This window comes from Varanus komodoensis, unplaced genomic scaffold, assembly GCF_004798865.1.
Source record: "Varanus komodoensis strain SLA01 unplaced genomic scaffold, ASM479886v1 scaffold13_3, whole genome shotgun sequence".
Classification (NCBI taxonomy): domain Eukaryota; kingdom Metazoa; phylum Chordata; class Lepidosauria; order Squamata; family Varanidae; genus Varanus; species Varanus komodoensis.
In genome coordinates, this window is record NW_025335409.1 from 1,856,149 (window position 1) to 1,883,314 (window position 27,166).

Consider the following 27,166-nt stretch of genomic DNA (forward strand, 5'->3'; position numbering starts at 1 on the left):
TTCTCCTTTCGGGCCTCGCGGCTGTGCAAGCAGCTCATCCCGCGCAGTCCTCAACCGGTCCCCAAAACAGTTTTGGAAGAAGGAGAGCACGCCATCCTTTCATTCATTCACTCTTATTTACTCACGCTCAGCGACTCTCCTCCTCTCCAAAGAAGTGAATGGAGGAAGGAGGCAGGAAAGAGAGGGGAGGAGGGAGACGGCCGCTCAATCAACGCTGGAAAAGAGAAACACGCACACGCAGGCGACCGAGCGAGGGGCGCGCACAGAGCCGCGCGCAAAGGCGAGGAGCGGCTCCAAAGCCAGCCCCTCTCCCGGCGCAGCAACTCCCTTCTCCCTCCGTCTCTCGCCTCTGCTCCCCTCTTTGTTGCAAGAGCCGCGGTGGGGGGGGGGGAGAGCAGAGCTGCCATGTCTTCCCCCCAAAAGGGCTTCTATCGCCAGGAGATCGTCAAGACCGTCTGGGAAGTGCGAGAGCGCTACCGCGAGCTGCAGTCCCTGGGGTCGGGAGCCTACGGAGCCGTCTGGTGAGCGGGCTGGAGAAGTGGGGTGGGGACTCCAGGGGGCGCGTCGCGGGCAGCAGCAGCCCCGGAGGAGAGCTCTTCCTACTCGCCTCGCCCCACAGCCCCCCAACCCGCGGGGACTTGCTCCCGGCCCGAGGAGGAAACAATGGCCACTTTCGATTCCCCGCCGCCGTTCAACTTCTGCTTTTCCGCGAGTGTGGGCGCTCCTCTCCCTTGCAGGAAAAGGCGTGGGTGCGGGTGGTCCACCCTCCGCTCGCCTCCCTACCCCTTTGATCTTCTGTCTCTCAAATCCCTGGGGAGGGGGGTAAATTTGAACCCAGGACTTGGAGCTGCTAGTGCGATCTCGACGCGTGCCAGGGCAGGGACTCCCTCCTTTTGTCGTCCCATACATTTACGCACGCACACATCTGTGGAAGTGGAGATGGGGGAATCGAGGTTATTTCGTGATGAAGGTGGGGCGAGGTTAGCCAACAGACTTCTGGCATCCAGGCTTTTGTCAAGAAAAACTTGGGCGATGTTTTGTTTTGGAAATAAACTTCGCATCAGTTCATGTGTGGGGAACCTGACGTGCATCGGGCAAAGATGTGAACACAGCAGCATAATTGAGGAAATGCTTATTCTCCCCCCCCCCCTTTTTTTTTCCTTGAAAGATGTGCCCCTGGAAGTGACTCACTGTTTTGACTTGCTTGTTGTGCTGATAGAGCTTCCTGGTTTGGGGTGGGTGGGGGGGGGGCTGAACAGAAAGCAAAATTCCCTTTCGCAGAACCAATTCTCTGGGGTCCTGCATGCCTTTTTCCCCCTGGTGGGTTTCATACTTCTACCTTGAACAGCCGCATGACTGATTTCATCTGTTGTTCTTTTCCCCATCATCATCTCCATATTGCCCCTTGTTAAATGCCCAGGAAAACCATCTAGTCTTCTACTGCACCCACCACCCAATGTAGAGGTTGATTTCAGAAGTGCAAACATGGGGAACTTGTAGCCTTCTGGATGCTTTGGCCTGCAATTCCCATCAGCATGGCCAATGGTAAGGGGTAATATTAACTAGGGCTGATGGGAATTGCACACCCAAACATCTGGAGGGCCACAAATTGCCCACCCTTCCCTGGTGGTTGAAAATTGGAGGAAACTGCACTTAATTATGGTTTCGAGACTGGACAGTGTTAGAAGGAAAAAATAGGCATGGCAACGGTCAGATATGGAGTGATGTACAAAAGGGACTGTGTGGACTAGATAAGACGCCTTTCTCTGAGCACCATTCAGATGCGTCGCAGCTGGGAGTCTTTGCAGTTCCTTTTGTTCCTCATAACAATTCCTGTGAAACTCAGCCACCAAAATATGGCAGGGAACACAGGGTATTTAGCAGGTTACACAGGACAAGAAGTTGTGCGGAAGGTGGATACCCTGTTGCATTGTCTTGTCTAAAAACAAAACAAAATACTTGTAAGTTGCCTTATCAAGGCTTGAGCTGTTACTTCTGGCAGAAATAAATATATGCAGAATGCTGATTCAGTGCCTATATAAGAACATTAGCAGAGCCATGCTGCATCAGACTAAATTAGCACATGGATATACCGTTAAACAGTGGAGGAGAGTTCTCTCATCTCCCATTCCTTTTTATACTTCCATTAAAATAGAGCAAAATTTAGACATGCCTACCTTTCAAGATAACTCAAGTTCTTTAAAAGGCTAACATGCCCATGGCTTCCTGGATGGTATTCTGTATATCTCTTTCTTCAAGAGACAGAGAATGGCTCTTTGGGTCTTGGCACAGCCTATGTTTACCTTTTTTCCTTTTCTTTAAAGTTGATCCCATCTTCATAAGAAGCATTAATTTAGGAATCATGTAAGATTTCCAAGGACAAATCTGTTAACAGGTTCCTGCTAACAGGATCTTTTTATCTATAAACAGGAACTTCTTATCTGTTAACAAGATTATTTGTTGTAGTCTAATAGTTCTACATTTATGAACTTGCAATGAGCCATTATATAAACTTACATTACATAAAATAAAACTTAATTGTGACATCTGATTAAGCTCTAAAAGAAATACATGAGCAAGCTTTACCCTGTGTGAATGCTCCCATTTGGTGGGACACGACAGTCACGGTGATTGGCTTGTCACAGCCCCTTTTTACATCTTGAAATGTTCTAGGCGTGCCCCCTGGTCAATATTTCACATGCCTGTGCTCTTTTTTATGTTTGTGTCATACCTGTCTTTACAAGTGGGGATGACTGTCTTAATAGCTTGTTTAAAAATGCAAGGGAAGAAGAGGTGACATCATAGGTTGTCTGTGAGAGAGCTGGAGCATACAGAACAGCTGGGAAAGATTGATCGCATGAAGGAGCAGGTGCTGCAGGGCCTCTTGAAAAAGGAGGACTTTGAATAGCAAAGGTGGAGGACCGTGGATGTGCACTGGAAGCGACTTTATATCACATTCTTCCATCTAGCTTAGTATTGCCCGTTCTGACTGGCAGCTGTTCTCCAGAGTTTCAGACATGAGCCTTTCCCTTAATGACATAAAGATGCCAAGCATTGAATATGGGGCAAAGTATATGCTGCTTTGTGAGGGATATTGAAAAGAAGGCTAAAAAGAGTGCCTTGAAGAAAGCATCCTTGAAGCATCCTGGTTTTCAAGTGAGAGAACATCAAAACCAGGGACAATTTTTTGGCTTTGCTTTCTGTTATTTGTAGCAGAGGACAACCAGGTAAAGGGGTGCAGTGAGCATTGCAGCCTTCTTACTGTGAATGTCTGCAGGACCTCAGCCACTGAATAGGAAAATAAAGCATTAAGGCACTGGGTTCTAGGAATGCTATTCCTGCAATAACTCTGTTGTGTCCCACCTGTCAATGTGCCTCTTTCCTGACTCTTCTACTCTTCTGGCTGAATCTTTGGCCCAGGTAGGCCGGGCTTAGGCTGCGGGCCTAAGGCTCAACACTCCCGGAGAAGACAGTTCTGGACAAATGACCAGGCAGTCTAAGTCAGTATAAGAGAGATTCCTGTATTATGAAACCTTTCTGGAACTGTCAGTCCGCCTGCTTAGTTCTTCTCTGAGCAAAGTGTAAGCAAGCAACTTTGACAAAGGGCCAGCTTAAGAAAGCAGGCTTGGAGGTAGTTTTGTCCAACCAGCTGTACTTATTCATTCCCATTCATCCTCTTTGGAGCAAAAACTGTGAAGTCAGAAGTTGCATGTGGTCACCTTTGCCTGGACTTGATGGCAAACATGCTGTCCCTATTTGAAAAGTCACTTCTTAAGCCTTCTGGCTTGCTTTGATTCACATTATTTCTGCTCCCATTTCCTTTAAGCTCAGCTATTGACAGGAAAAGTGGAACCAAAGTAGCTATCAAGAAGCTGTACCGTCCTTTTCAGTCTGAGCTTTTTGCCAAACGAGCCTACCGGGAATTGCGGCTCCTGAAACACATGAAACATGAAAACGTAAGTACAAACATGAACAAACCTCTCTTTCTCCACTCATCCTACAGTTTAGGAAGTTGGTTCTGGCATACTGTGTCTGATGACGCAACTACAATGGGAAACAGCTACTATCTAAATAATTTGTTTTTCAAATCATTGCATAGTCATATATAATCTGATAGACATTTAAAGATAACGTTACAAATAACAGCAAGAAGTCTACAGTATGCACAGAAATTCTTGCTTTTATCACAAACATCTGCTCATATCTTTATTTATAAATATGTTGCACATCTATATATCTGTGAATATCTTTATATCATATCTTCATATTGCATCATTAATTGTGTCTGCTTGTCTTGTTCCAAGCTATTCTGATTCTGTCCTTTACAACTTTGATTGAAGAGCAACTTTATGTGATGGTGCAAAGCCTGCCATGTTTTGTTTAGGATAAAAATAAGCACTGGGGTTACAAGCAAGTTTAGCAGATGCAATAGCAACATCAAGTATAGTAGGAACACTTGATACAATATTTTATTTCTTGCAAGGCAACAGCACTGTCTTCCCCTGAGCACTTGCATATATAGGCAAATGCAATAGATTTGGACAATGCACTTGTATTTAAATTTATCCAGAAGTAAACCCCATGTAGTTTGGTGGGGCTTAATCCTAGTATGATTAAAGGGTTGTAGCCTCAGATAAGTTAACTAAAGTAATTTATGGAAAAGAAGCTGCAAGAACTCTCTTCCCTGGATCTACCAAGGCCTCCCAAAAGGGTTGGTTCAAGAGCAGGATGATGCCTACCAATGTAGATTGAGCAAAGGAACTGGCTGATTTTTTTTCCCCTTCCATGGACTTCCTTTAGTTAACATCTTAGAATCCATAGCTGATGGTGGCACCTAATGTGGACAGCTAACTGTACTGTGTTTACCTACTCTTCTGTAAGCATGCATGGATCCAAACCTGGACAAAACAACTAACTCAGGGGGGTGCAAAACTACTGCAGAGCCACTTGGTGAGAATGGTTTAAAAAAGGCTTGCTGCTCTGGCCAAGTGGCTCTGGCTGAATGCTGATGACAGCCATCCCAGTGTGCCATGTTGCACTGAGGAAAAGTGGCCAAAGATCCCCCTCACCGCTCTGGGCCCAAGTTGAAAGGCATGGCAGTCATCACAGCATAGACCAGGGGTCCTCAAACTGCGGCCCGCGGGACAGATCCAGCCCGCCATGGCCGTCCTTCCGGCCCGCGCCGCTTTTCGCCACCCGCGCACGCACTTGCTGCACGGGCGGGGAGGTGGTGGCTTGCTCGCTTGGAGATGGTCTCCAAGTGAGCAAGCTGCCGCCGCTGCCTGCCTCCCATACGTGCACGGCAGGGAGGGGGGGAGGTGGTGGCTTGCTCAATCGGAGATGGTCTCTGAGCGAGCGAGCCGCCGCCATGCGTGCCCAACACCGCCTCGTGCACGCCTGATGGCACCTCGCCAACCCACTCCCGCAGGCACCCCCCCCCACCGGCCCGCGCATGTAGCGGCTGCCTTTCAACTGGCCCCCTATCAAAACAGTTTGAGGACCCCTGGCATAGAGCAAAGCACACTTGGCTCAGCCTATACAGAGCAAGCCAAGAAGAGGGCAGCTTCCTTCCCACCCCCATCCCCACCCCCATTGCCTCTAGGGAAGGCTGTACAGAGCATAGTTCATGCCTCCCAACCTGGGGCCTCCACCAAGGGAGAGCTGCTGCTGGTGCAGTGGGACACCACTGCTTGAGATGTGGTCTCTGCCAAGATCCCACCAATAGCCCTCACTGTGCTTGTGAAGTCTACTCAAAAGTTGGTGATGGCTATGCCCTTTGGTGATCCCATGATGTTCCCTGCAGGAAGACCTGGCAGAGGTAAGACCCCCTCAGATCCCCCCGCTGTGTCCAATCAGCTGTCAGGCACATTGAGGACCCCAAGCCAAAAAGGTGCAGGCATAAATGGAGCCATCACATCCGTGACAGATAGCTATCCTTATAGTCATGATGTATGTTATATTTGTATATATGAATGTGCACCCAGGAGGATTAGGATAAGGATAAAAATGTATGATCTCTCCTCCAGAACAGTGAGAAGATAAGTTTTAGCAGATCAGTTGCAAGTTAAACTTTATGATGGTTTGACAGTCTTTTGACATCTCAAGCTAGATAAGTTGTAACATAGAACACATTTTAGGAGAAAGAGGTAAAAAACAGAGGCTTTTCAGCTAGCAACTGAAATTATATGTATATAGTAAAACTATCATATATGCGGATATACTGTGTTTTAAGAAGACAAAGATGGAGTGTTCAGATGCATAGATTTTGTTTGCACTGCTGGTTGAGTAAACAACCAAGGAATGAAAAACAAGGGGTAAAGAAGGGAGATTTCTTTAGAGCTTAAAAATACAAACTCAGTTAACAATGGCTCCAAAGCAGAAGAATCTTAACCATGCTTCAACAAGGTGGGGGTTACAGGTGCGGGACCACCAGGATAGTAGAAAACCCAAGAATATCTCTAGACCTTCCCCTCCTTCCCAAACTCAGCAGTGCCTTCTTTTTGTAGGAATAGCTGTAGGAGAAAGGGATATACAAACCAGAAACATTTAGGATGGGACATACATATTTACAAAATCAAAGCAACATTGCAGAAACTTACCACAAAACTAGAAAAAGGGGAGTTGTTGAGAAAAGATTCATTAGAATAATGGCATTGGGATGCAGCCATTGTCATCCTACATTAACATGTGATGGGTTTTCTGGAATTCTTGCAAGCTGACCCAACATTGTAGGGGGAAGTGGGAAGAGAATTTAAGATCACTCGGCTGACTAATGGAATGAAAACTGCTGCCCACAAGAGAGTTATTTAGAAGACAGAGCAGCGATTAATTGGATTGCTGAGGTCAAGATAATCTGAAATAAGTGGTTGCAGCAGTGGCTGTACTACCAGGGAAGTGAGGGATATGCAAACCAGACACATTTAGAGCAGGACATGCAGATTTCCAAAATAAAGCAACACTGCAGAAACTTACCATGTTACGAGGTGCAATGCAAAGCAGCTGGGATGTCTTTCATAAGGCAAACTGCTTGGCTTTCCTGATCTTTATTGTATAACTCCCAAAAATGACTTGCTTACTTGTGAAAGAGATACCCTTATTATGCATCAAGTCATTCAGGATCTAGGAGTGTAGTTGACATACTACATCTTGCTTCAAAATGTTTTTGTTGTATATGAATGCTCTGTTTTCATCTTCAGGTTACCTTACCAAGGCTTACAAAACTACAAATATATAGCTTTAAAACTTAGTGGTTTCATATGAGTAAACAGGTGTTCTCTGGCACACAGTATTCATACTGTGCCTCTTCATTGAGGTAGAATTTTTATGCAGTCATCCGCCATTACACCAACAAGAGAAGAGAGCAAAATTAATCACAGATATTTTTTTGAATACAAAGCCTGGTTTGGCTTTACTGCTAGAATATGATTCAGCATTATGTAAATGAACAAGTCTTGGGTAAGACCGCGAGGAACAGATGGTAAGCCTTTCTTTTATTTTCAGCTAACCAAATTTAGCATTACATCAGAACCCAGACTGGTTCCTTCCACTTTGATTTTGTAACACAATAATTTCATGATGCACAGTATAAAGAAGTCTTGATTCAGTAGCCCATAGTAAAGTAAAAGTAAACAGTTTGCCTGCATTGAGGCGTAACACTAAACTTTGGTTAGCAGAAGATTCCAGGGCCAAACAAAAGATGGTGAGAGCAGCTGAAAAGCTCTGGGCTCATACACATAATGCTAAAGCATAGTTAAGTGTTGTGATTAGGAGTTGTTTGCGTATCACAGCAGCATTCTACAGCAAATTATTAGTTAATCCATAATTTACAGTGATACACACTGTTCACAAACTAGTGCACACAAAGGCTAAAACATGATTTGTGGCTGGATTAAGTGCCAGGTTTGATCTGGGTTCACACTGTGTTGTTCAGAGGCTGTCTGTAGAAAATAGAAGCAGCTCACAAGTTCCACATCTCCACAAATCAAGTGATTTGCCCCTGTAATTTGAGAACCAGGTCAGGCTGTGCTTTTCTCCACCCAAAGTTCAATAACATATTGTGCAAAATACTGTCCACTTAAGTGTCCACATCACATTTCTTTCAGACTTCATAGAATTAGGTTTTTAGTTATATCAACTAATAGTTTCATGGTGTTCTTGGCACAACCTTGGCTGTGTGAAATTCTGTCCAACTTCTTTAATGTTTATTTGTCCAGCTATTGGTGTGGTTAGGAATCAAGATCCCTGTAAACAGAGATTGTGCCCTGCTCTTAGTTACGAAAGCTCCATTTTCTTAAAAGAATCGTGTTAATTGCCTTGCAATTGTTTAGTATTAGAGTTTTGGTAGTGTTGGGTTTCTTATTATACATGTACTCCAAAATGGCAATCAGAATCTATTTTTAGTTCCCATTATAGGCAGTTTTCTCATCTTAAACCTTTTGCCAGCTGTTGTCAATGAAATTTCCTGCCAAATAAATTAATCTCTGAGGCAGAGCTCAGCAACATATGTACCTCCAAGTGTTGTTGGACCTCAACTCTCATCTTCTTTCTCCACTGACTGATGAAAGCTTCAGTTCCAACAACAACTGGAAGTCCACAAATTGCCCAGTTCACTCCATAAGCCAAGGTGAATTTCCCTCCTCCTTTGCTATGGGCATTCTTGACTTCATGCAAATCAGTGGCCCATGTGCTTGCTCATGGGAAAGCACAACCTGCACTGGTTTCCAAATATCGCTGAAGCCTCCCATGCCATGTAGATGTCACAATGTTCTCAAGGGTTCCCTCACCTTCAGGGGTCCCTTTGGGAAGGCTACTGTCGAAAGGAGACATGCCCCAAAACTTGTTCTTTTTTTGCTGACTGGGAATTACAAGAGCTGCCATTGAACACATCTGGAGTGTGCCAGATTGCAGAAAGATGCCCTGTATGAATTGTGTATAACATGACATATGTCACGGTATCATTAAAGTTATTGTGAATTAGAGCCTTTGAGTGCTTTTCATTTTTATGACTATGAAATGCCAACCTTTCCCCTCCTATTTCTCCTCTCTCTGCCTCTTTTATAGGTAATTGGACTACTCGATGTCTTCACACCAGATGTGTCACTGGATAAATTTAATGACTTGTAAGTTTGTAACTGTATGGAAAAGGCTGAGATTTCTATTAAGATTTGCATTTCTACAAAGTCTCATGGGAATTGGTGGCTTATTGGTGGCTTTTAAGCAGTATATCATGTATGGAACCACAGTTCTGATTTCATTTACTTTGGGCTATATAGGAGGGATGTGAAGAAGGGATCATGTGTCTGTAAACTCAGTGAAATGAAGTCATACACAATCACATGTAAGTGTTGGATTTTTACCAGAAATCCTCCTCAGTGTACTTGTGGAAGATACATCTGCCATGTACAGTGTATTCACACACATTCTTCCTTTTTTAAAATACCAGGATGTCTTTCCACTTCCAAATCTGCTAATATACCTGATAAATATTTTAATGCATAAAATGGAATACTTAAAAGTATCTTTGTTGTAGACAACTTTGGTATGCAATTGAAAGAAAAATGCAGATATTGTGAAATTTGCTCTTAGAGAAGAGAAAAACATGTAAGCATGTTTGCTGATCTGGTTTTATAATAAAACTTTGGCTGAAGCAGCTTTCTAGTGGCCAAGGAGTTGCCTTAAAAAGTGTAAGTCTGTAGCACCAGATTCCCATTCCTGCTGGGAAGTTGTGTGCCATTGTGTCATTAGGGGAAATGACTCCTGTCAAACAGTAATGTATCCAAATTTATATTGCACTCATTTGCCAAAAACTGGTGTCTATTTCTAATTCCTTGAAATAAAGACAACTGTGACTGTTGATATGGAAACGTATTGCAGATTTCCGCATGTAATGCATAAATGCATTATCATGTAATACCCCCTTCAATAGGATGTCTGATGTTTTAGCAATGAATGCTTCTATAAGTGCAGATTTTCTTTTGCTTTTCTCCCATTTATCAGTGAGGATTGAACTTTTACATGGATTATGCCTGCTTTTAATCCTGTGTATAGATTCTGCTTTTACTTGTTAAATAGATACACAGCAATATAAACCATAAACGTTTTTATTTAGGACTTTCGCTACATAAACAAATTATTCTCTTTAACTACCTATGAGTTTCTGGGGCAATTAGTGAGCTATTTCCATTTGGCTTTGAAATATTCATGAGCTCTGGCAAATTAGCTGTAATAAAATCATGAGGGAAGAGCGCACATCTGTGTTTTCATTATTCAAGTTTATCAGCACTCTGAAGATTAAGCTTGGTTCCTTGCTTATCCAAGTTATTGATTTGAGAGCTTAGTTGGTCTCCTCTGCACTAAATAAAGCCTTACAAAACTGAATATGTTCTCAGTTTTCCGTTCGTGTTCACTTATTTTTTCTGTGAATTGCATTGCTTCCACTTTAAAACTTCAGTATCTGGTTGAAAAGCACAGAATGGATCAGTATCTTCAGTATCTGGTTGAAAAGCACATCATAGCCTACAACAAACATTAATCCTATGCATATTTAGGATTAAGTCCCATTAAATTAAATTGAGAAATGATCTATAACGGATTGATACCTTACTATGAAACAAATCCAAGGAGTTGCTTTAGCTTTCAATTTGACTTTTGAAATGTATACTTTTTAACTGTAAATTGCAATAAATTTATTAATTTATATAATTCTGCTATAAAGTTCAGAGCTTTAAGAGTATATTAGTTTGAATCCTAAGAGCTATGGTCAGGTTTCCACTCAGTGAACACAGAACAGTGTTCCTGTAGTTGTATTACCAGCTAAACAATGCACAGAAATTACTGTGTTTTGCCTTATCAATGTGTTGCTAAGATTAGTTTCTTATTTTAAAAAAAAACCTTAAATGATTTTATGTTTGATTTCCATTTTTAGCTACCTTGTCATGCCATTTATGGGAACTGACTTGAGTAAAATAATGAAGCATGAGAAACTAACGGAAGATAGGATCCAGTTTCTGGTCTATCAAATGTTAAAGGGTCTAAAGGTTAGATCATTCTATGTTTGCTGTTGTTTCTTTGTATGCTAATATTTTCCTAAGTACAGACATTCTCAGAGTTGGAAAACTGAGATCAGGCTGCCATAGGCTTCCTGACGCATAAGCTTCCAAACTCTTCCATGTTTGTCTTTAACCATATGGCAGTGATGTACTGGCCTTACAAGAAGCAGGGTTACCCTTGCAAAAAAAAAAAAAAAATTGGAATCAGCACTGCTTATGGTTTCCCAAGCATTGGTTGTGAGGGAATCTGCTTAACTTTCATGGTGCAATATTATATATCTGCAGCACGGAGTAATGTTACATCTTACATCAGGTTGGTTCATAATCAGAGTTTGTGCTACAGATCCTGATTTCAGACTCCCAAAGATGGAGCAGGAGGCTGGGGTTAGTTCCTTTCACAGGGATACATGCAGACCCTACAAGATCAAGGCCAGCCTGTATTATGCAAGTGTTTACATTTTTCCCTGACATAAGCATCGACTCCTTACCACTGTTCTGTTTTTATTATGAAAAGAACAGGGCAGAAACGTGCTGTTTATTCTTATTACTGTGATATGCTTCTCACACATTCTCTCCATACCACACCAAAAAACTAGGCATAAGAGAAATGCAATTGCAGTATCTTGACCTAGATTTACTGGTTGAAGCCCATGTTTTTTCCATAGTGATTGTATTAAATCTTAGAGAATAAGAAATTGCTTGCATAGAAGTAGTTTGAATAACTAAATGAAAAGGACATGCAAAAAGATAGAAAAGGAGATCTTAATATTCTTAGCAAATATCAATATTTAATCCTCTAATATTTAATCTTTTATGTGTGATTTCCCAACCCCCATCAAAGTAACTTGAATAACTCAGATGCTCGTTGAAAATGGCAGGACTGAAGGAATAATAAGAAAATGCATTTTGCCACGAGTAAATCCATTATCTTTGCTGAAGTGGTATTTACTGGGAACTGAACAAGCAAAACTTACTGTGTCTGCATAATGCCTTGATTACTCTGAATACGTCTTAGTGTGTCTGCGTTTTTATGATAATCTGCTCATTCCTTGGTCAATATTTACTATGCTTTGGTATTTATTTGTCCGGCATCACTTTAGCTGTTTTCCATTTCTTCTTTCATGAAAATAAACAAGCTGGGAATCAGCCATGCAGTTTTGGACATAAGTGATGTTCTTGGGGTAGAACTGTGATATCTATTCAATGAAAAGCTACGGTTTTGCTACCTCTCCTCTCACAGCATCATAAATTTGTCTAAACACCTCAGTATGAAATGAAGGCACAGAAACATTACATAACAAGAGGGTAAAGTTGTGCTGGTAGCCGGGAATGTTGTTTTCTGGAAAAAAAAAAAAACCCAACAAAACAGAATTCCAATTTTAATGGGCCTTTGAGATCTTGATTAATTGTTTTGGGGGAGAAATGGTTTATCTGGTTCTATGGCCAACAGTAGGAATGATTTTCCTTCAGGTTTGTAGGACAAACTGTTCATCAGCTGATGCAAAAGCTATAGTTCTAAGCAGTCCATCTCTTTATGTAGTCCATATAACAAGAGAATAGTTATATCTCTTGATTTCTTTGGTGTGAGTTTGAGAACAGATGTATATTCACTATTTCCATTAGTATTTCAACTGTATATTCTATCGGTGAAGGACACACTGCATCTTTTCAGTGTGTTCAGTGTTACACAAAACAACCCAAGAAATAAAATCAGAAGGGGCAATTTACTTTGTGTGACAGAATGGGAAAAGTCACCAGGGGATATGTACGGGACACCTTGACCTGCCTTTGGCAATACTTTACTTTTCAGATTAACCTTAGCATCTATCTATGTTGCACATTTTTTGTGCTTTGTTTAGCCTTACTGAGACAATTTGTCTCCCATCAAGCAGTGCAATTTGATTTGACCTGTACAAACACAGCTTTCAAGTCCATGCTTACTGATTCCCAGATGTTTTCTGTGTAGACCCACATGTCCATGTCTACTTATATCAGCCTCAGCGCCACATGGATGCACCGTAAGCTCATAATGTAGCCATTATTTCCTTGCCTGCCACACACATCATTACTCGTTGGAGCTCTTGCCTACTTTGTGTTGAACCAAACAAACATAGCCTATCGGGGCTGGAGAGGAACAGATTATCTACCTTGGGCTACATTTGTGGGCTTCCAGCAGAGATCCAGCAAAGTCTGCTCATGCTGTCCTTGGTTCACTACTGTGCTACTAAGCTATTCTTTTGCTAAGTCCACCACGTGTGCTTTAGTTTCACATTATTTGCTGGTATTTATCTCCTCACATGCTCCTTTCATTAAACATAGTTGCACCTTATCTAACACCCCAGTTTGCAATCTGACGGTGGGAAATGCCTGAAATGCAGCACACAGAAGGGCTTGCTGCTCAGAGCAGCCTCCGGACATTAAAGTAGCAACCATGTCATTCCTTCTTTGCCTGAATTGGTCCCAAATGCTAGGCCTGTTTTCTTTGCAGGAATAGCAGAGCAATATATTATTGTTCTCTCTTTCTCCCTCCACTCCTCATGGGCAGGAGGGAGGAAAGAAAGGGGTGGGTATCTTTTCTCCTTGGAACATTCTGTTTATTTATTTAATATATTTATATCCCGACTTTTCTCTTTCAAAGAACTCAAGGCAGTTGAAATACTTATCCTCCTCTCTATTTTATCCTCACAAGAACAAGGTTGAGAGGTAGTTTGGGCTGAGAGGATGTGACTAGCCCAGTGAACTCCCAAATCTCTTGGATCCCAGTCCTGTGCTCTTAACCATTGTATTCCACCAGCATGCATTTATGATGCAAACTTGATGTTGGGGAAAATTCCCCCCTCACCTGGTAGCCCTCTGTGACCCATTGCACAGAGAGGCATTGGTGTCTACGAGGAAAGGAGGAAAAGGAAATGTTCCTTCTATGGGTTTCCTTAAACTAACTTACCTGGGATCCTTGCGCAATACTGGGAAAATTGAGGAGAGTCCAAGACCAACTGAAACCAAACAAGTATGCTTTAAGCTGCAAAACCAAACTCTCCGAAGCATTTGTACTGATTTGACCATAACTACTCTGGAGTAAATTGATTGAGTGCAACTGTGCCAGCACTCTTATCAGAATACTGGCACACAGAATTGCAAATTCTGGATTAGTTTAATCTAACATGCCCATATTCAAATTAAGCTGAGTGCTTTGGAATGAGAGTGCTCAGTTTTTCCAAGTAGGAAACTCCACTTTCCTGGAAATACTTCCACAGCAGTCCTCTCCTCCTTGCTGACTCCATGAGACTGTGATGAGATTTCTTTTTCTACTAAAGGTTCCCTTGATATGCGTATGTACATATACCTTTATTAAAGTTTCTGATGTTTGTTTAGGCTTGAGACCATAGAGAAGAAATGCAGGCTAAGATTAAAGTGGCTGAACAAACTCTTGGATTACATACCCAGAGTAATGGCAGGTTCAAGCCATAGCAGCCCATGTGTCTAAGAAAAACAAAAACTAGATAAAGCTTTATTATAGGAAACCTCAGCCGCTAGTCTGGTTTCGATCTACCTTTTATCCGTAAGCTTAGTCTTCATAATGAAGAGAGATGACTTTTGAGCTGTGCTGATTGGGAAGATTAGATAAACAGATAAAGATTTTACATCTGCATCAATATCATAGTGAGAGTTAGCCATGCTGTGCTTTATAGTGGGCAAAACTTGTGCTTTCTGTTATATGAAAATTGCCCCCCCCCCCTTATATTTTTTCCACCTGAATTACTAGTTTCTATTGGCTGAAATGTAAATCCTGAATTGTACAACCCTAATTGAACACAAACATTCTTCACCATGATAACTAAAATACGGCTGTTGTTTTTTCCCCTATAGTATATCCATTCTTCAGGCATAATTCATAGGGTAAGTGAAATGTCAGCTTTCAGATTTTCTCTTTTATTGTTTTAGATGGTTCTCTCAAAGAAACAGAATTGATTGATTTTGCAGAAACAAATGACCAAATTATACATTTTGTTAATCACAGAGGGGTACCTGACCCTGTTTTTCATTCTGTGCATGGTACCAATTTGCATCAGGAAGGGTTAAAACTCCCCTCCTGCACCTTCCATTTTTTCCTGAAATGCCACCATCACTTGGTGAGGGGGGAAAGCATTAAAAAAATAGGACAAAAATTCATTAGAGTCAAGGGATGCTTTTTTTCTTGTGGGTGGAAGTAGGAGAGGAGGAATAGATAGGGTGGTTTAATTCTTCTCAGAGTATTCTGGTCCAAATCTGAATGGGGATCACAATGGAGTAGAAAAAGGATCAGATAATGTCATTAACTAAATGTGTAGTTTATCCCCAACACAGTCTAGTCTTGCAGAGTTAGCTAGCAGTCAATGCAGAATGCTTTTGGAAACAAGTAATTATTCTGATTATAAAATGATGTGGCAGATTTGTGATAATCTTGTTTAACAGAGGACCTTTGCCACATAATAAAATAGGACTTATGACAGCTTTCAGTTTATTCACTGGAGTAAGAAGATTCATACACATGCCAGTACTGTCTTTGGTCCCAGATATAGTAAGGAGAAAAAGAAGTTCAACGAAGATTGTTTCACTTTTATTTTCAGCGGTTAGTACCTAGATATTTTCTTTAAGAATATTGGCTGTGAACAAGACTGCATTCCATGTACAATAAATTCTTGGTCTCTTTTCTATATTCTGAAAAATACACAATCAATGCAGCCTAAAAGTGTGTCCCACTGTTGGTAGCTCAGAAAGTATTGCCAGTTTAGTGTGAATATGTGCAGTGTGGCATTAAGAAGAAACAATCTTTTGTGTAGTTAATTACCAGGAATACTGTGTATATGATTTCTTCAGTTTGTTCAGGAAAGATAAAATACAATATAAACTGTATGCATGCACACAAACCCCACTCCCCTTACATCATAATTTAGGAGCCAAAGTTGAACCCACATTGGTGTGCCAAGCCTTAGCCTGGCAAATTGCCATTCGATGAGAAATCTCATCTTTGTCCTTTGTGCGGATGATAGCAATAGTAGTGAGACAGGCTTCATGAGGCCTGGGTCTAGGCTCAGCTAGACCAGTAAACTGCTAGTGACACAATGCAGGGAGTCCTACAGCAATTTCAAGTCAATTTTCAAAACTTAGTCTTCTTTCTGGAAATGTTGGAAATTCACTTGTCAATTTTCCCTGCAGTATGTAATCTGTGCTCTGGATACCACTATGTTTGGCCTTTCTTTTATTCTTAAATGTAGCTTAGTCACTTGGGCACTGCTGTTTATGTATCAATCAGCAGGATAATCTGGGCCAAACAATCCTATGGCTCCTAGGCAGCATCTAATGGGCCACAGGATCATTCAGATTCTCGGTTCCAAGGTCAGAAAAGAGCATCAGCCTCAGAACTGGGATCCTCTTTCCCCTCAAAGCTGACATGGAAAGAACTACATCAGCATCTCTAAGTTTCAAAGACTGACCTCAGAGAATGGGCCAGTTTCAGGGGAAAGGAAGGAGAATGGGTGCACCAGGATATAACATCCTGACAGCGTATATTCCTAGAATATAACATATCCAGCCTCATTCCTTCTCCATCCACAGTGTTTCAGGTAGGCAGCCAAAACTGACAGTGTCACTGATTTGCAGGATGCAAGGAGCATGACAGTAAAGATCACCTCCACATTTCTCCCACCTTGCTTCAGATACACATAAGCCTCCAAATTCCAAGGCTTACAGGCACCCCAATGGATTGCACCAAAAGACAATTTTTATTCAGACAGGCTTTTGACTTTTAAGCAGAGGAGATCTAGACATAAATAGACAGAAGCGGGTTTAATCTGGTGGATGCTTTTTATTTTTTCTTACTGTATGTTCGAATTAATATATTTAGAGTCCATATGTATTTGCTTCCTAATTATCATTCTGTATTTTATTTGTATTTTTCTTAGCTGCCTTGGGCACTATTCAGAATTGGGCAGCCATTCAATTTCATGTGCATGGGCATTGCTGCTGTTTGCATCTGTCTGCCTTGAGCAGCTCATAACTCTGCCATCCCTTGAAAGAAATGGCTCACTTTTAAAAATGCATTTGCTTTTTCTATTAAAAATCCAATTCAAGTTTTAAAAATCTTTCTACAGGACTTAAAACCTGGAAACCTAGCAGTAAATGAAGACTGCGAACTCAAGGTAAGAAATGCTTTTTCCACCCCAAAAAACCAACGGCAAACAAACAGAAAAGACTGCATGTGAGTTTGCAGAGGTTTGAAGAAATAAAAATGGGTGCAGAGAAATCTACAAGGCTGTCACTTGGAATACAAGCCCTTTAAACATAGGATGGGGCAGAAGATGATAATCATTATTCTGCGGTATTCTGCTTTTATCTTCACCGAAATAAATGATGTCCACAAGCCTGAGATAGCCAGCACTTCTGAATAAAGTTAAGAGTACAGTCCAGAGCATTCCACTACTTGTAATGATTACTACTTAGTTCTTAACCTAAGTGCTTAGCCACTTTTTCAGGGGCTTGTGCCTGACAGATTTTGTTGATAAATATTGGACTTCATCCAAGGTGCTGAGAAGTTTATTGCTTATAAGAGGACAGCAAAGCTGAAGCTCTTGTTTGCAAAGCATAAATTTTGCCTAAGATACTTCATTAAGCTGTGTATAAAGAAAGGAATGAGTGGGAGATCTGACACTAATCCAGTACAGCTTAGTAGTGTTTCTTCTGCTGGTGGTATGACTAAAGTGCAATGTGAAAACGCAGTTTTCTAATTGCTTGGATCAGCTTTAATCCAAGATTCTTAGCAACTTCACCAAAACTGTTGTGGCCAGAATGTCTTGTTAGAAGTCCAGCAGTTAAATTGGTTTTAAGATAGTAGCAAAAGTACAACTGGAACTGAGAGTGTGACCTTCAATTTTGGAGTATGTTAGAATCAAAGCTTCTTGATGTTATCAGCATTGTTAGGAATTCACTGCAAAGCAGAAAGGGACATTGGTCCCTAGTACTGCATGTGGGTGGTCACCTTAAGTTTTGCTGCAGCCTTACCTCTGTGTTTGCACCATCTAGCTATGTTTGATATTCCAGAAGAGGCAGAATGGCAGAAATTTTGCATTTGAATTGAGGGAGCTGCTACTGCTGAAACCCCAAAGAAAGCCAAATGCACATGTTGTTTATACACATGCTGCTGAATTTTATAACCTGCTTCACACATAATGACTACCCAGACAACCCAGACTGAATATGGGTTGTCACTGAATCATGGGTTTTGCTGATCATGGTTTGTCTTTACATACGAACCCTGCACGATGGTTTCATTACATGTTGTTAACTATAAACAACCCTGAGTTCATAGGGCAACAACAAATCATGGATTTTGTTTCTGGGTTGTTTGTCGTTAATCCATAATTAAATCGTATTACAGCATTTGCATATAACAACGACCTGCAATTCATTAATGGCCCATGTGCAATAGCAATGCCTACTCAGCCCACAGTCTGGGTTGTTCTGTATGAACCAAGCCATTGTTGATAATATAATTTTATTCATTTCTAAAATAGTGGAAATTGTTATTTTTATTTTTTATTCTGCACTACAAACTGGTGCAGGAAAGAAAAGCAGAAAGTAGAATGTCTACCCAGCCCAACTAATATGGAATTCTGAGTTTTGCTGTGTTTATAACTCCACTGTACAGTTTAAAAGATAATTTCTGTAAACTGAAATTCTCATTTACAGATGTGGGGTGGAGGGAGCTAGTATGCAGAGGCTATGATTGTGATAGCCTCCCCATCTGATATTTGAATAAATAGTACTTCATGAATAGACACTTTCAGATTGATGTTCTGTTTCTTGCAAAAGTGCTATGGAACATGAACAAGGATATCAAAACCGGAGAGGACATCTGCATTTCTCTGAACAAACCTATTGTTTCAGTACAAGTGATTCTTTAGACAATGGTGATTACTTGGAGTGCTGGTGCTGATGTCAGATGCAGCCAAAGAGCTTGTGTGCAGTGTGTGTTTGTTAGTGAGCAATGTGTATGTAAGACACATTCATACATACAGGGACATCTGTTTCATGATGGAAATGTTTCACACGCTGTTCTCCAGTGATTGTTCTTAAGTATCCAGGTTCTCCTTCTCACCCCTATGTGTGCCAGCTGCACTTAGGAGTTACAGACCTACCCAATCCAACCTTTGGCTTTATTTGCTGTAACACAAACCAGTGTGGGCTCCACAACTGCAGAAGAACTGGATGAAGCTGGAGGGCTCACCTGTTCCCTTGATCCTTCTTGCCTATTTGCCAGTGCCCTCTTCCTGACCTCCGCACAATATCATTGTGCCTCAGTGCTTTTCCTTAGTGTCATAGGAATCGCAGGGATGGCTTTGAGTGCCCTGGAGCCCAGCTAAGAGAGGCATCCTAGGATGGCACCTCCAGCAGATGGTCAGTGCAAGCTCTTAGGGTTGACTGACATGTTTTGCCTCCTGTGTGCAAGACTCCCAGAAGCTCTGATCCATGGCACTACTGGCATAGTTATCACATAGCTTGAAAAGTGGTCACTCCATGTACCTGCCCATATAATAGCCATGAAACACTTGGGCACGACTAAGCTTTTCCCCATTGGCGGCTGTACAGTGGAGGTGGGGAAGCCCTTTCAGCCCAGGGGCTAAATTCAATTTCAGAGAAGCTCTCAGGGGCTATGTTCTGGTAGTGGTGAGCTCCAAGGCGAAAGGGGTGAAGCCAGAATGCAAAAGCCATCAGAATATTTTAACCTAAAGCTCTAACTTTCAGCAACAAAGCCTTGGGAGAGGCATTTCAGTCTTTTGGAAGGGAAATGCTTCACAAAAACTGGAAACTACCAAAGGATTGGTGGTCAGAGAAAGGAGTTGGGTCCATCTGGAGAGACTGGATGAAAAGTTATGGCCCCAGGCCTAAAGTTTCCCACTTCACCCAATTCTCAATTATAATAAGTCAGTGCTTTGTATGTTCACCCATTGATATGATATAATGCTGTGTTTGCTTGTGTCTTGAATAGTGACATGAGATGTTTCAGCCAAAATCTAAAATAATTCCAGGTCTCCCACTTGGAAGCATATGGCTGAAACATCAGATTTTGCAACTGATCAAGAAACAGACGGTAGCTGACTAGGTTATAGGAAAATACAGCTTGTATTACTGTAAGGAAATTTGAGCATTGACGGTGCATGCTCCAAAAGTGCCATTATGTTCCCAAGAAGGTAACTTGCTGTGCATTGCACCCATCTTTAAAAGAACAGCAGTGCTTCAGAGCACTATTTTCTAGGAAGAAATTGTAGTGTCGAGTACTACTATCAAAACAGGCAGGCCTTATTAGTCCTGAGACATTTTAGAGTGAATTGGAAAGATTACCATCTCTCAAGAAAGGATTGAAGTAGTGGTGATCACATCCAATCTTTGCAATTGTATTATAATTCATAGAACTCATGAAACTCCACTGTATATCCTTCTGAGGAAATGCTGCTTGTAACGTACAATGCAAAATAATGCTTCCATGCACAATGTATATCTCCAGAAATGATGAAAAATTCAGCCTTGATATTTTTGAACTAGAGAATGCAACTGCATGTCAAGATCTCAAACATGCTGAACTGTCTGGTATTGTCACCAAATGTTTGTGTGCACAAAACTTCGTAGAGAAATGCAGAATTTATAAAATCCTCAGCAGCATCAAGCATATGCAACTTCTTTCTGAATTACTAATGACCATCTTCAGGGCCAAAGACCAGCTGTTGCTATCTGAATTATTCTTTTATGGCCCCATGTGAATGTTGAACATTTTCATGGAATTATTACACTAATGCACAGCTATAAAATTGTCTACTCACCAGTCTCTCTCTTTCCAAAAAGGTACATGAATAAAATATGACATTAAACAAGTTCTGATCTAATTTGTTTTGTCCAATGGACTGATTTCAGTAAAAAAAAAAAAATGATGCACTCCAATTCTTCTATGGGTGTCTTCCACCAGTTTGTCCATTTCTTGGAAATAAAAGCACTTTAGAAGCTATTTTCATGTGGTAGGCTAAAGCTTGTCCTTTAATTTCCCCAAACACATTTTGCTGATACCACATTTATTATGTGCACTTTATTGCTCCATTTGTAATTATTTTCATCAATTTGTATTTATGTTTATTTTTGATCTGGATTTTATTGTTAGTTGCCATTTTTAATGGAAAGGAAGGATCTATATTGGTGGATTAAATACATACGTACGTACGTACAAACAATAAACTTGCTAGAAGAAAATTTAAAATGTTGTTATGTTAAATGCTCCAATGCAATGATTCATTGCTAAATCATTGCATTGAAATTTTTGAGAGGATTCCTCTCATTAGATTTGTATTTCCTCTACCACATACAAAAAGATCTGTGTTAAGAAATATAAATTTCTGCATTTAAAAGAAGCTGTTGAGAACACCCTCTTAAGCCTGGTCAGTGCTAGTAGGGACCATAAAAATGCTAGTTTATACTGTATCCCTTACTGATAAGGAATATCTTTTATGGACTGGAAGAATAGCACCCTGACCTTCTGCTGTGATAAAAGTTCCCAGATCCCTTTCTCATTACTGTTGAAATTCTTTTCATTTGCTCAAGCCAATTATAATAGCATTAATCTGAGCTACCAGACCTTGAGAATTATAATCAAAAATGATATTTCCCATGGCACTAACTTTTCTTTTACTTCATTTATTCCAAAGGCTGATCCTTGGCTTTGAAACATGGATGCTAGGGCAGATCCCTGGTACAAACTGAGCTGTGAAACTTTTATTGATCAGGAGCTAGAGATCTTAGTTAAAAAAAGAAAAGAAAAGTATTTTTTCACATTAAGGAGAACTTCTCAGATTCATTAGGAGCCTTATAATAGAAAATGGTAGCAATCATATGGCTAAAGTATAAGCCATTATAATGTGACTTTCAGTTGAAGGAATAGAACATCAGTGCAATATATTCTGTTTCTTTACTCTTTTAAATTGGGTGGATGCAGATTTATTCATATATAGAACAGACTTATTTAAATCAAAAGAATTTAAGTTAACCATGAAATCATCCCATTGGTTTCAATGGCTCTAATATTTGGGTAAATATTGACCCAATGAAGTACATTTATGACTAACTTGCAGCTGTAAATTAAACATTTATTTGGTTCTTCTACAACAGATTCTGGATTTTGGACTAGCAAGACATACAGATAGCGAGATGACTGGCTATGTGGTTACCAGATGGTATAGGGCCCCAGAGGTTATACTTAATTGGATGCATTATACACAAACAGGTAATTTTTGTGCTTGTGCTATGATTAATACTGGCTTTTCATGCTGAGCTCTCTGCTGTTATAACTTGTTTGCCTCGAATTTCAAATGAGTAGTAGCATTGCAAAAAGCTACCCTATGGTTATAATGGTCTCTTGGTACACCAGCTCAGGAAGAATGCTTCATACTCACCTACTGGTCTCTGTTTGGCTAGTTGCATTCATTTGTCTTTATATGTCATGAACAAAAAATGAGGGTAGCAGTCAAATATTAAACTGTCCCGGAGGCCTTTCAGGCATTTGGAGAGAAACACCTATTTCCCAGCTCATTTTGCCTGCCCTTCAGGAAGTCAAGTAAGTTTTCTATCACTCTGGGGATTCAAGAGTTCATCATATGGCATCTGAGCTGCCGTGTGGTCTTCAGCCTGCCTTTTCATCCTGTCAGCCATCTTTATTAACTTCTTAGACTAACTCAACCCCTCAGTTTTTGTCTGCCCTAAACAAGGTCTTGCCCATGGAAACTGCTCTTACTTCATCTGCAAAACCCAAAACAATGTTGGGGTGGGTGTTTTTTTTATTCCCTCCTCTAATATCTGTTTACCCTTCCTATAGTCCTGTTCCTTACTCTAAACCACTTCTCTGCATGTTGAGCATTGGTTGCCCAGCTGACCTCATACATGATGATGGATGCTGGTGCTTCCCAAAGCCCCCGCCTCAATGCACCAGCAACAACAGCCTTTCCCACTAGTGGCACAGGCAACTTCACTCAGCCGTGAAGTTCATTGGGTGACCTTGAACCAGTGTACTTCCTCCACTGGGCCAGCATACCAGTTGTGCCTGATCTCCCTTGGTGTACATTTGTGAGGATGACATGGTGGAGCAGGGTGGGAACTGAACCAAAAGAAAAGCAAGATACGCATGCAACCCACCCAACAGCCCCAGCTGAGCAGCACAGCTACTTGCATGCCTGCCTCAGTGCCAGGTGCCATCTTTTTGGTGCCAGGTTTGGACTGTCCTCTGCCACAGGCATTAGTTTACTGGGGCTTTGTTGGTTGCTTAAACATGTCCTAAGATTTACCTTGTTTAGCTTATTGTAATTTTATGTGTGTTTTAAATTTGGTTTTAAATTTCATATTAGCGACTAAACAAAACACAAAAAAGGCATTCTTTTTATGATGTTTTATAATGTGGTGTATTCTCAACTGTATTTTTGATGTGTTGCTGTAAACTGCCCAAGGAACCTCAGCAATTGGGCAGTATAGAAATCAATCAATCAATCAATCAAATAAATAAATGCAGCAAAGGAAGTGGATATAAGCCTCTAAAAACGCATTTAGGATTCCTGGTAAGGAGTAGTCCTATTTGCAGAAACCAAATAAACATGTTATAGTTACAATCAACATCACTTTTACTTTGTTGGCTACATTTTATAAGTTTGATTCTTCTATATGGTTTAAGTGTATTTGGAGGAATCACATAGTGATTAATTGCAATATTTTCTGTATTTCAGTTGACATTTGGTCAGTGGGTTGCATAATGGCCGAGATGATAACAGGCAGGCCACTCTTCAAAGGCAATGATCGTATCCTTTCGTGAAAAATGACAGCTGCAGAAAGATGTAGAAATACTCAAGCACTCAGGTGTCAATGTAAGTGAGTTCAAAAGAAGTGAGACAAATAAGCATCGAGCTACTTGCAAACATCAAGCCTGTATTTTTGCTGAAGTTTGAAAGGAAAACACTTTAATAGTTCATCACAGCTACTTTGCAAGTAGAAACCCATTCTTTTGGCTATAATTCTTGGCACAAAGAACCAGTTTTTACTTCATCTTGTAAAATTTAATGTCAGCTAAGCCTTTAAGCTTCATATCTGTTGCTTACTTCTTTGCTGTGGGTCATTGTAGAACCTCAGCAAATAGTACTGAAAGGCTTCCTGTCCTGAAAAGCTTGGAGGAATCCTCAGAAATGGTTTTACGAGAGAAATATAAAACATACCTGACACTTTAAAGTGGCTCTTAAAGTTTGTAGAAATGCTTACTCATCTGAATATGAGATATTGTTAGCCCAATAAACAGAACTAACACTGGAGATGACCCACCAGTTAATGTTTGTAGAACCATCACTGTCTGAATATTAGTAATAAATCACATTTAGTCAACTGTGAAAGCTGTGAGAGCGTATAGGAAGGAGATGTTCTTTATGTTGCATAGAGGCCCAGACAATACAGAATAGTTCTCCTTTTTACACTTGGGTGGTATGATCCAGTTTAAAATGTAAGGAAATCAGATCAGTTATATCTTCATTTTGGCATAATGACTTCAGATTTGACCCCTGACTTTGGCATCCAGATTTGGACCAGCTCACAGAAATTATGAAAATAACAGGCACACCAACTCAAGATTTTGTTCAGAAACTACAAAGCCAAGACGTAAGTAGCCTCTGTTGTCCAGTTTTCTAAAACCACATGTGTACATCCTAAGAGCCAAACTACATATGTACCAATTTCCCTGGATTGTACCAATTTGCTCTTCAAAACTGTAACCCATCCAGCACCCCCAGATCACATGGTTGAGCCCCATGGACAGAGGAGGCTCTCCTCTTCAGACCATCCCCCTCCGTGTGTACAGATGATGAGAGCAATGGCAGTGGGGAGCAGGGCTGGAGCACTCCCCACTCCTGTGTGCTTCAGCTGCACTTTTCCAGGAACTCCTGAATAGGCCTTGGGTCAGAAGTGAACCTGAACTTAATGAATGACTCTGAGAGTAGACTTGACTTAGCAGTCCAGAATAAAGAAATGCATTTATTTTCCTTACTGTAGATACATTTTAACTTATTATTTGGATTCTTTCAAGGCAAAAAATTATATCAAAAGCCTTCCAAAAGTGCAGAAAAAAGATTTTGCCGCCATCTTGAAGTATGCAAATCCTTTAGGTAGGTAAATATGTATGGGTACCACAAATTATGAAGCTGTGTTTATCATGGCAGTGAACAATTAGTGTGATCAAAGTTTGATACTTCCTGCCCTTTTCTAACAAGCTTTCTCAAGATTCTTCCTTTCTCTGTACATTAGGATACTTTTCTCTATTTATTTTTAATCAAGAGTGACCAATTTACATCATGCTGATCAGTTTTTAATGTTTATTTTAAAAAAGTGCTCAGTCTCCTTAGTAAGAGGGAAAAAATAACTATTTTCGAAATGTGTATGTTGAAGGAACTTTTTGTCTTATATATCTAGTTGACTTTTATATGTAATATCTCAGTTAATAGGCACTTGGAAAAAATAACAAGACCTTATCAATAGGTACATATAGCACCAAGCTTAATATCATTTTGGTGTCAGTCCAAGATTTATTTCTTCACCAGGGCATTTGTGGCTGGTTAGTTCTGCTCTGGGTTTATTTGTTTAGCAGACAGATGTAAAATGTCTGTTTCTACCTGCCTTGGAATATTTTCCAGATGGTGGGATATGAATGGAAATAACAACAAATGCCATACAATTGCTTGTAGTGCTATCTCTTTTATGCCAGAAAAGGAAAATGCTGCTCTCTGACTATGTTTTTCCAGTAGTCCCTTTCCCACCCCTTCCTGATGGGCTCATATTCGCCAAACGTACATATTTAATGCGGTTATGGTCTTTATTGTAGAATTTGGCTCCCTTCGAGCCATATCAGAAGAATCTGAGGTCTCCAAATATGCAAAAGCCATCCTTGCTCTCAGTGACTTCAAGTTAACAAAATATTTAAGCATGTGTTTGATGGTGTTTCCTAAATCTGACCAGCTTTTTTTTTAAAAAAAAAAGGAAAAGAAAAGAGTATCCTTTTCAGTTGAAAAGAGTATCCTTCTTGAGACTTGATTTTGTGCTTCTGTTATCAATGTACTGTCTCTCTTTGAGCTAGCGGTAAACCTCTTGGAGAAGATGCTGGTGTTAGATGCAGAGAAGAGAATAACAGCTGCAGAAGCTTTAGCACATCCTTATTTTGAAGCCATTCATGATTCCGAAGAGGAAAATGAAGCAGAGAAATATGATGACACATTTGACAACATGGATCTTCCCCTGGAGGAATGGAAACGTATGTTTGCTATTGCTGTGCTGAAGGAAAGTCTCTAGGCAAATGGCTACCTCAGGATGCATCCCTGCACATGATTAGACAGAATGAAAGCCATGCAGTTCCTATGGGACTGCTCAGTTGGCACAATGCCTTGGCTTCCCCATTGCATAGCATGCCGTGCCATTAGGAGACTGGAGATTTAGAAAAAGGAGATTTCCCCACATCTGGCTGGTATTTGCAGAACTGGGCCCCTTCCTGTGTTGATCACACCCTCTGAGAGACACAAGTAGTGCAGGAAGGAAGCTCTCAATTCATCTGGGGCTTAACAAAGCTGAACTCCTTTCTTTGTGCCGATTGAGTCTGCCCCCCGAGCACTGACCAGACCAGACCAGCTTAGCTTCAGCAATGTGGCTGCCTCACACATCTTCATTAATTATAGCTAGACCAGAGCTTCTCAAAGTATAAACTGTTTATTAAGAGTTATTTTTCTTCAGCCGGTGCTCATTCATGGTGACATTGTTTAGGAAATTCTGGTGAAAAGCATGTGCTTTCTTAATGCAAAAGGAACACATTTCTATTTTTTTTCTTATTATTTCCAGGTATCACATATAAAGAAATGATGAACTTTAAGCCCCCACAGTGGCCTGAGTCAAAAGAAACAGCAGTGTAAGCATGAGGACCAAATTTCTGAGAAATCAAGTAAATGAAGAAGAGTGTACATTTTTAATATAATTTAACTGTACAAACCTTTTATAAATAAACTGGATGCAAACTGTTGAACCTGCATTCTAAA

At 40.7% G+C, this 27,166-nt stretch overlaps 1 protein-coding gene across 3 annotated transcripts; it reads left to right on the plus strand.

Moving 5' to 3' along the window:
* The first annotated feature begins 248 nt into the window (after window positions 1-248).
* On the plus strand, window positions 249-27,166 carry MAPK12 (mitogen-activated protein kinase 12). 3 transcript variants are annotated; one of them, XM_044423453.1, is made up of 12 exons: window positions 249-521; window positions 3,832-3,956; window positions 9,061-9,119; window positions 10,925-11,036; window positions 14,916-14,945; window positions 17,180-17,227; window positions 22,236-22,350; window positions 23,837-23,908; window positions 24,673-24,752; window positions 25,177-25,255; window positions 26,221-26,394; window positions 26,973-27,166. In XM_044423453.1, the coding sequence occupies exons 2-12, from the start codon at window positions 3,942-3,944 to the stop codon at window positions 27,041-27,043; spliced, it is 855 nt and encodes a 284-aa protein (XP_044279388.1). In that variant the 5' UTR covers window positions 249-521; window positions 3,832-3,941; the 3' UTR covers window positions 27,044-27,166. The 3 variants fall into 3 exon arrangements, 2 of the variants coding, with proteins under 2 accessions (XP_044279388.1, XP_044279387.1); XR_006414015.1 differs by having other exon boundaries at window positions 349-521; window positions 3,827-3,956; window positions 26,217-26,394; XM_044423452.1 differs by having other exon boundaries at window positions 349-521; window positions 3,827-3,956.

What these genes read in the sequence shown, in the direction of transcription:
- MAPK12 (XM_044423452.1), top strand. Translation starts at nt 406, where the DNA reads ATGTCTTCCCCCCAAAAGGGCTTCTATCGCCAGGAGATCGTCAAGACC. An exon ending in AACACATGAAACATGAAAAC is followed by an intron (nt 3,957 to 9,060) that starts GTAAGTACAAAC and finishes CCTCTTTTATAG; the next exon opens with GTAATTGGACTACTCGATGT. An exon ending in GAAGTATGCAAATCCTTTAG is followed by an intron (nt 25,256 to 26,220) that starts GTAGGTAAATAT and finishes TCTTTGAGCTAG; the next exon opens with CGGTAAACCTCTTGGAGAAG.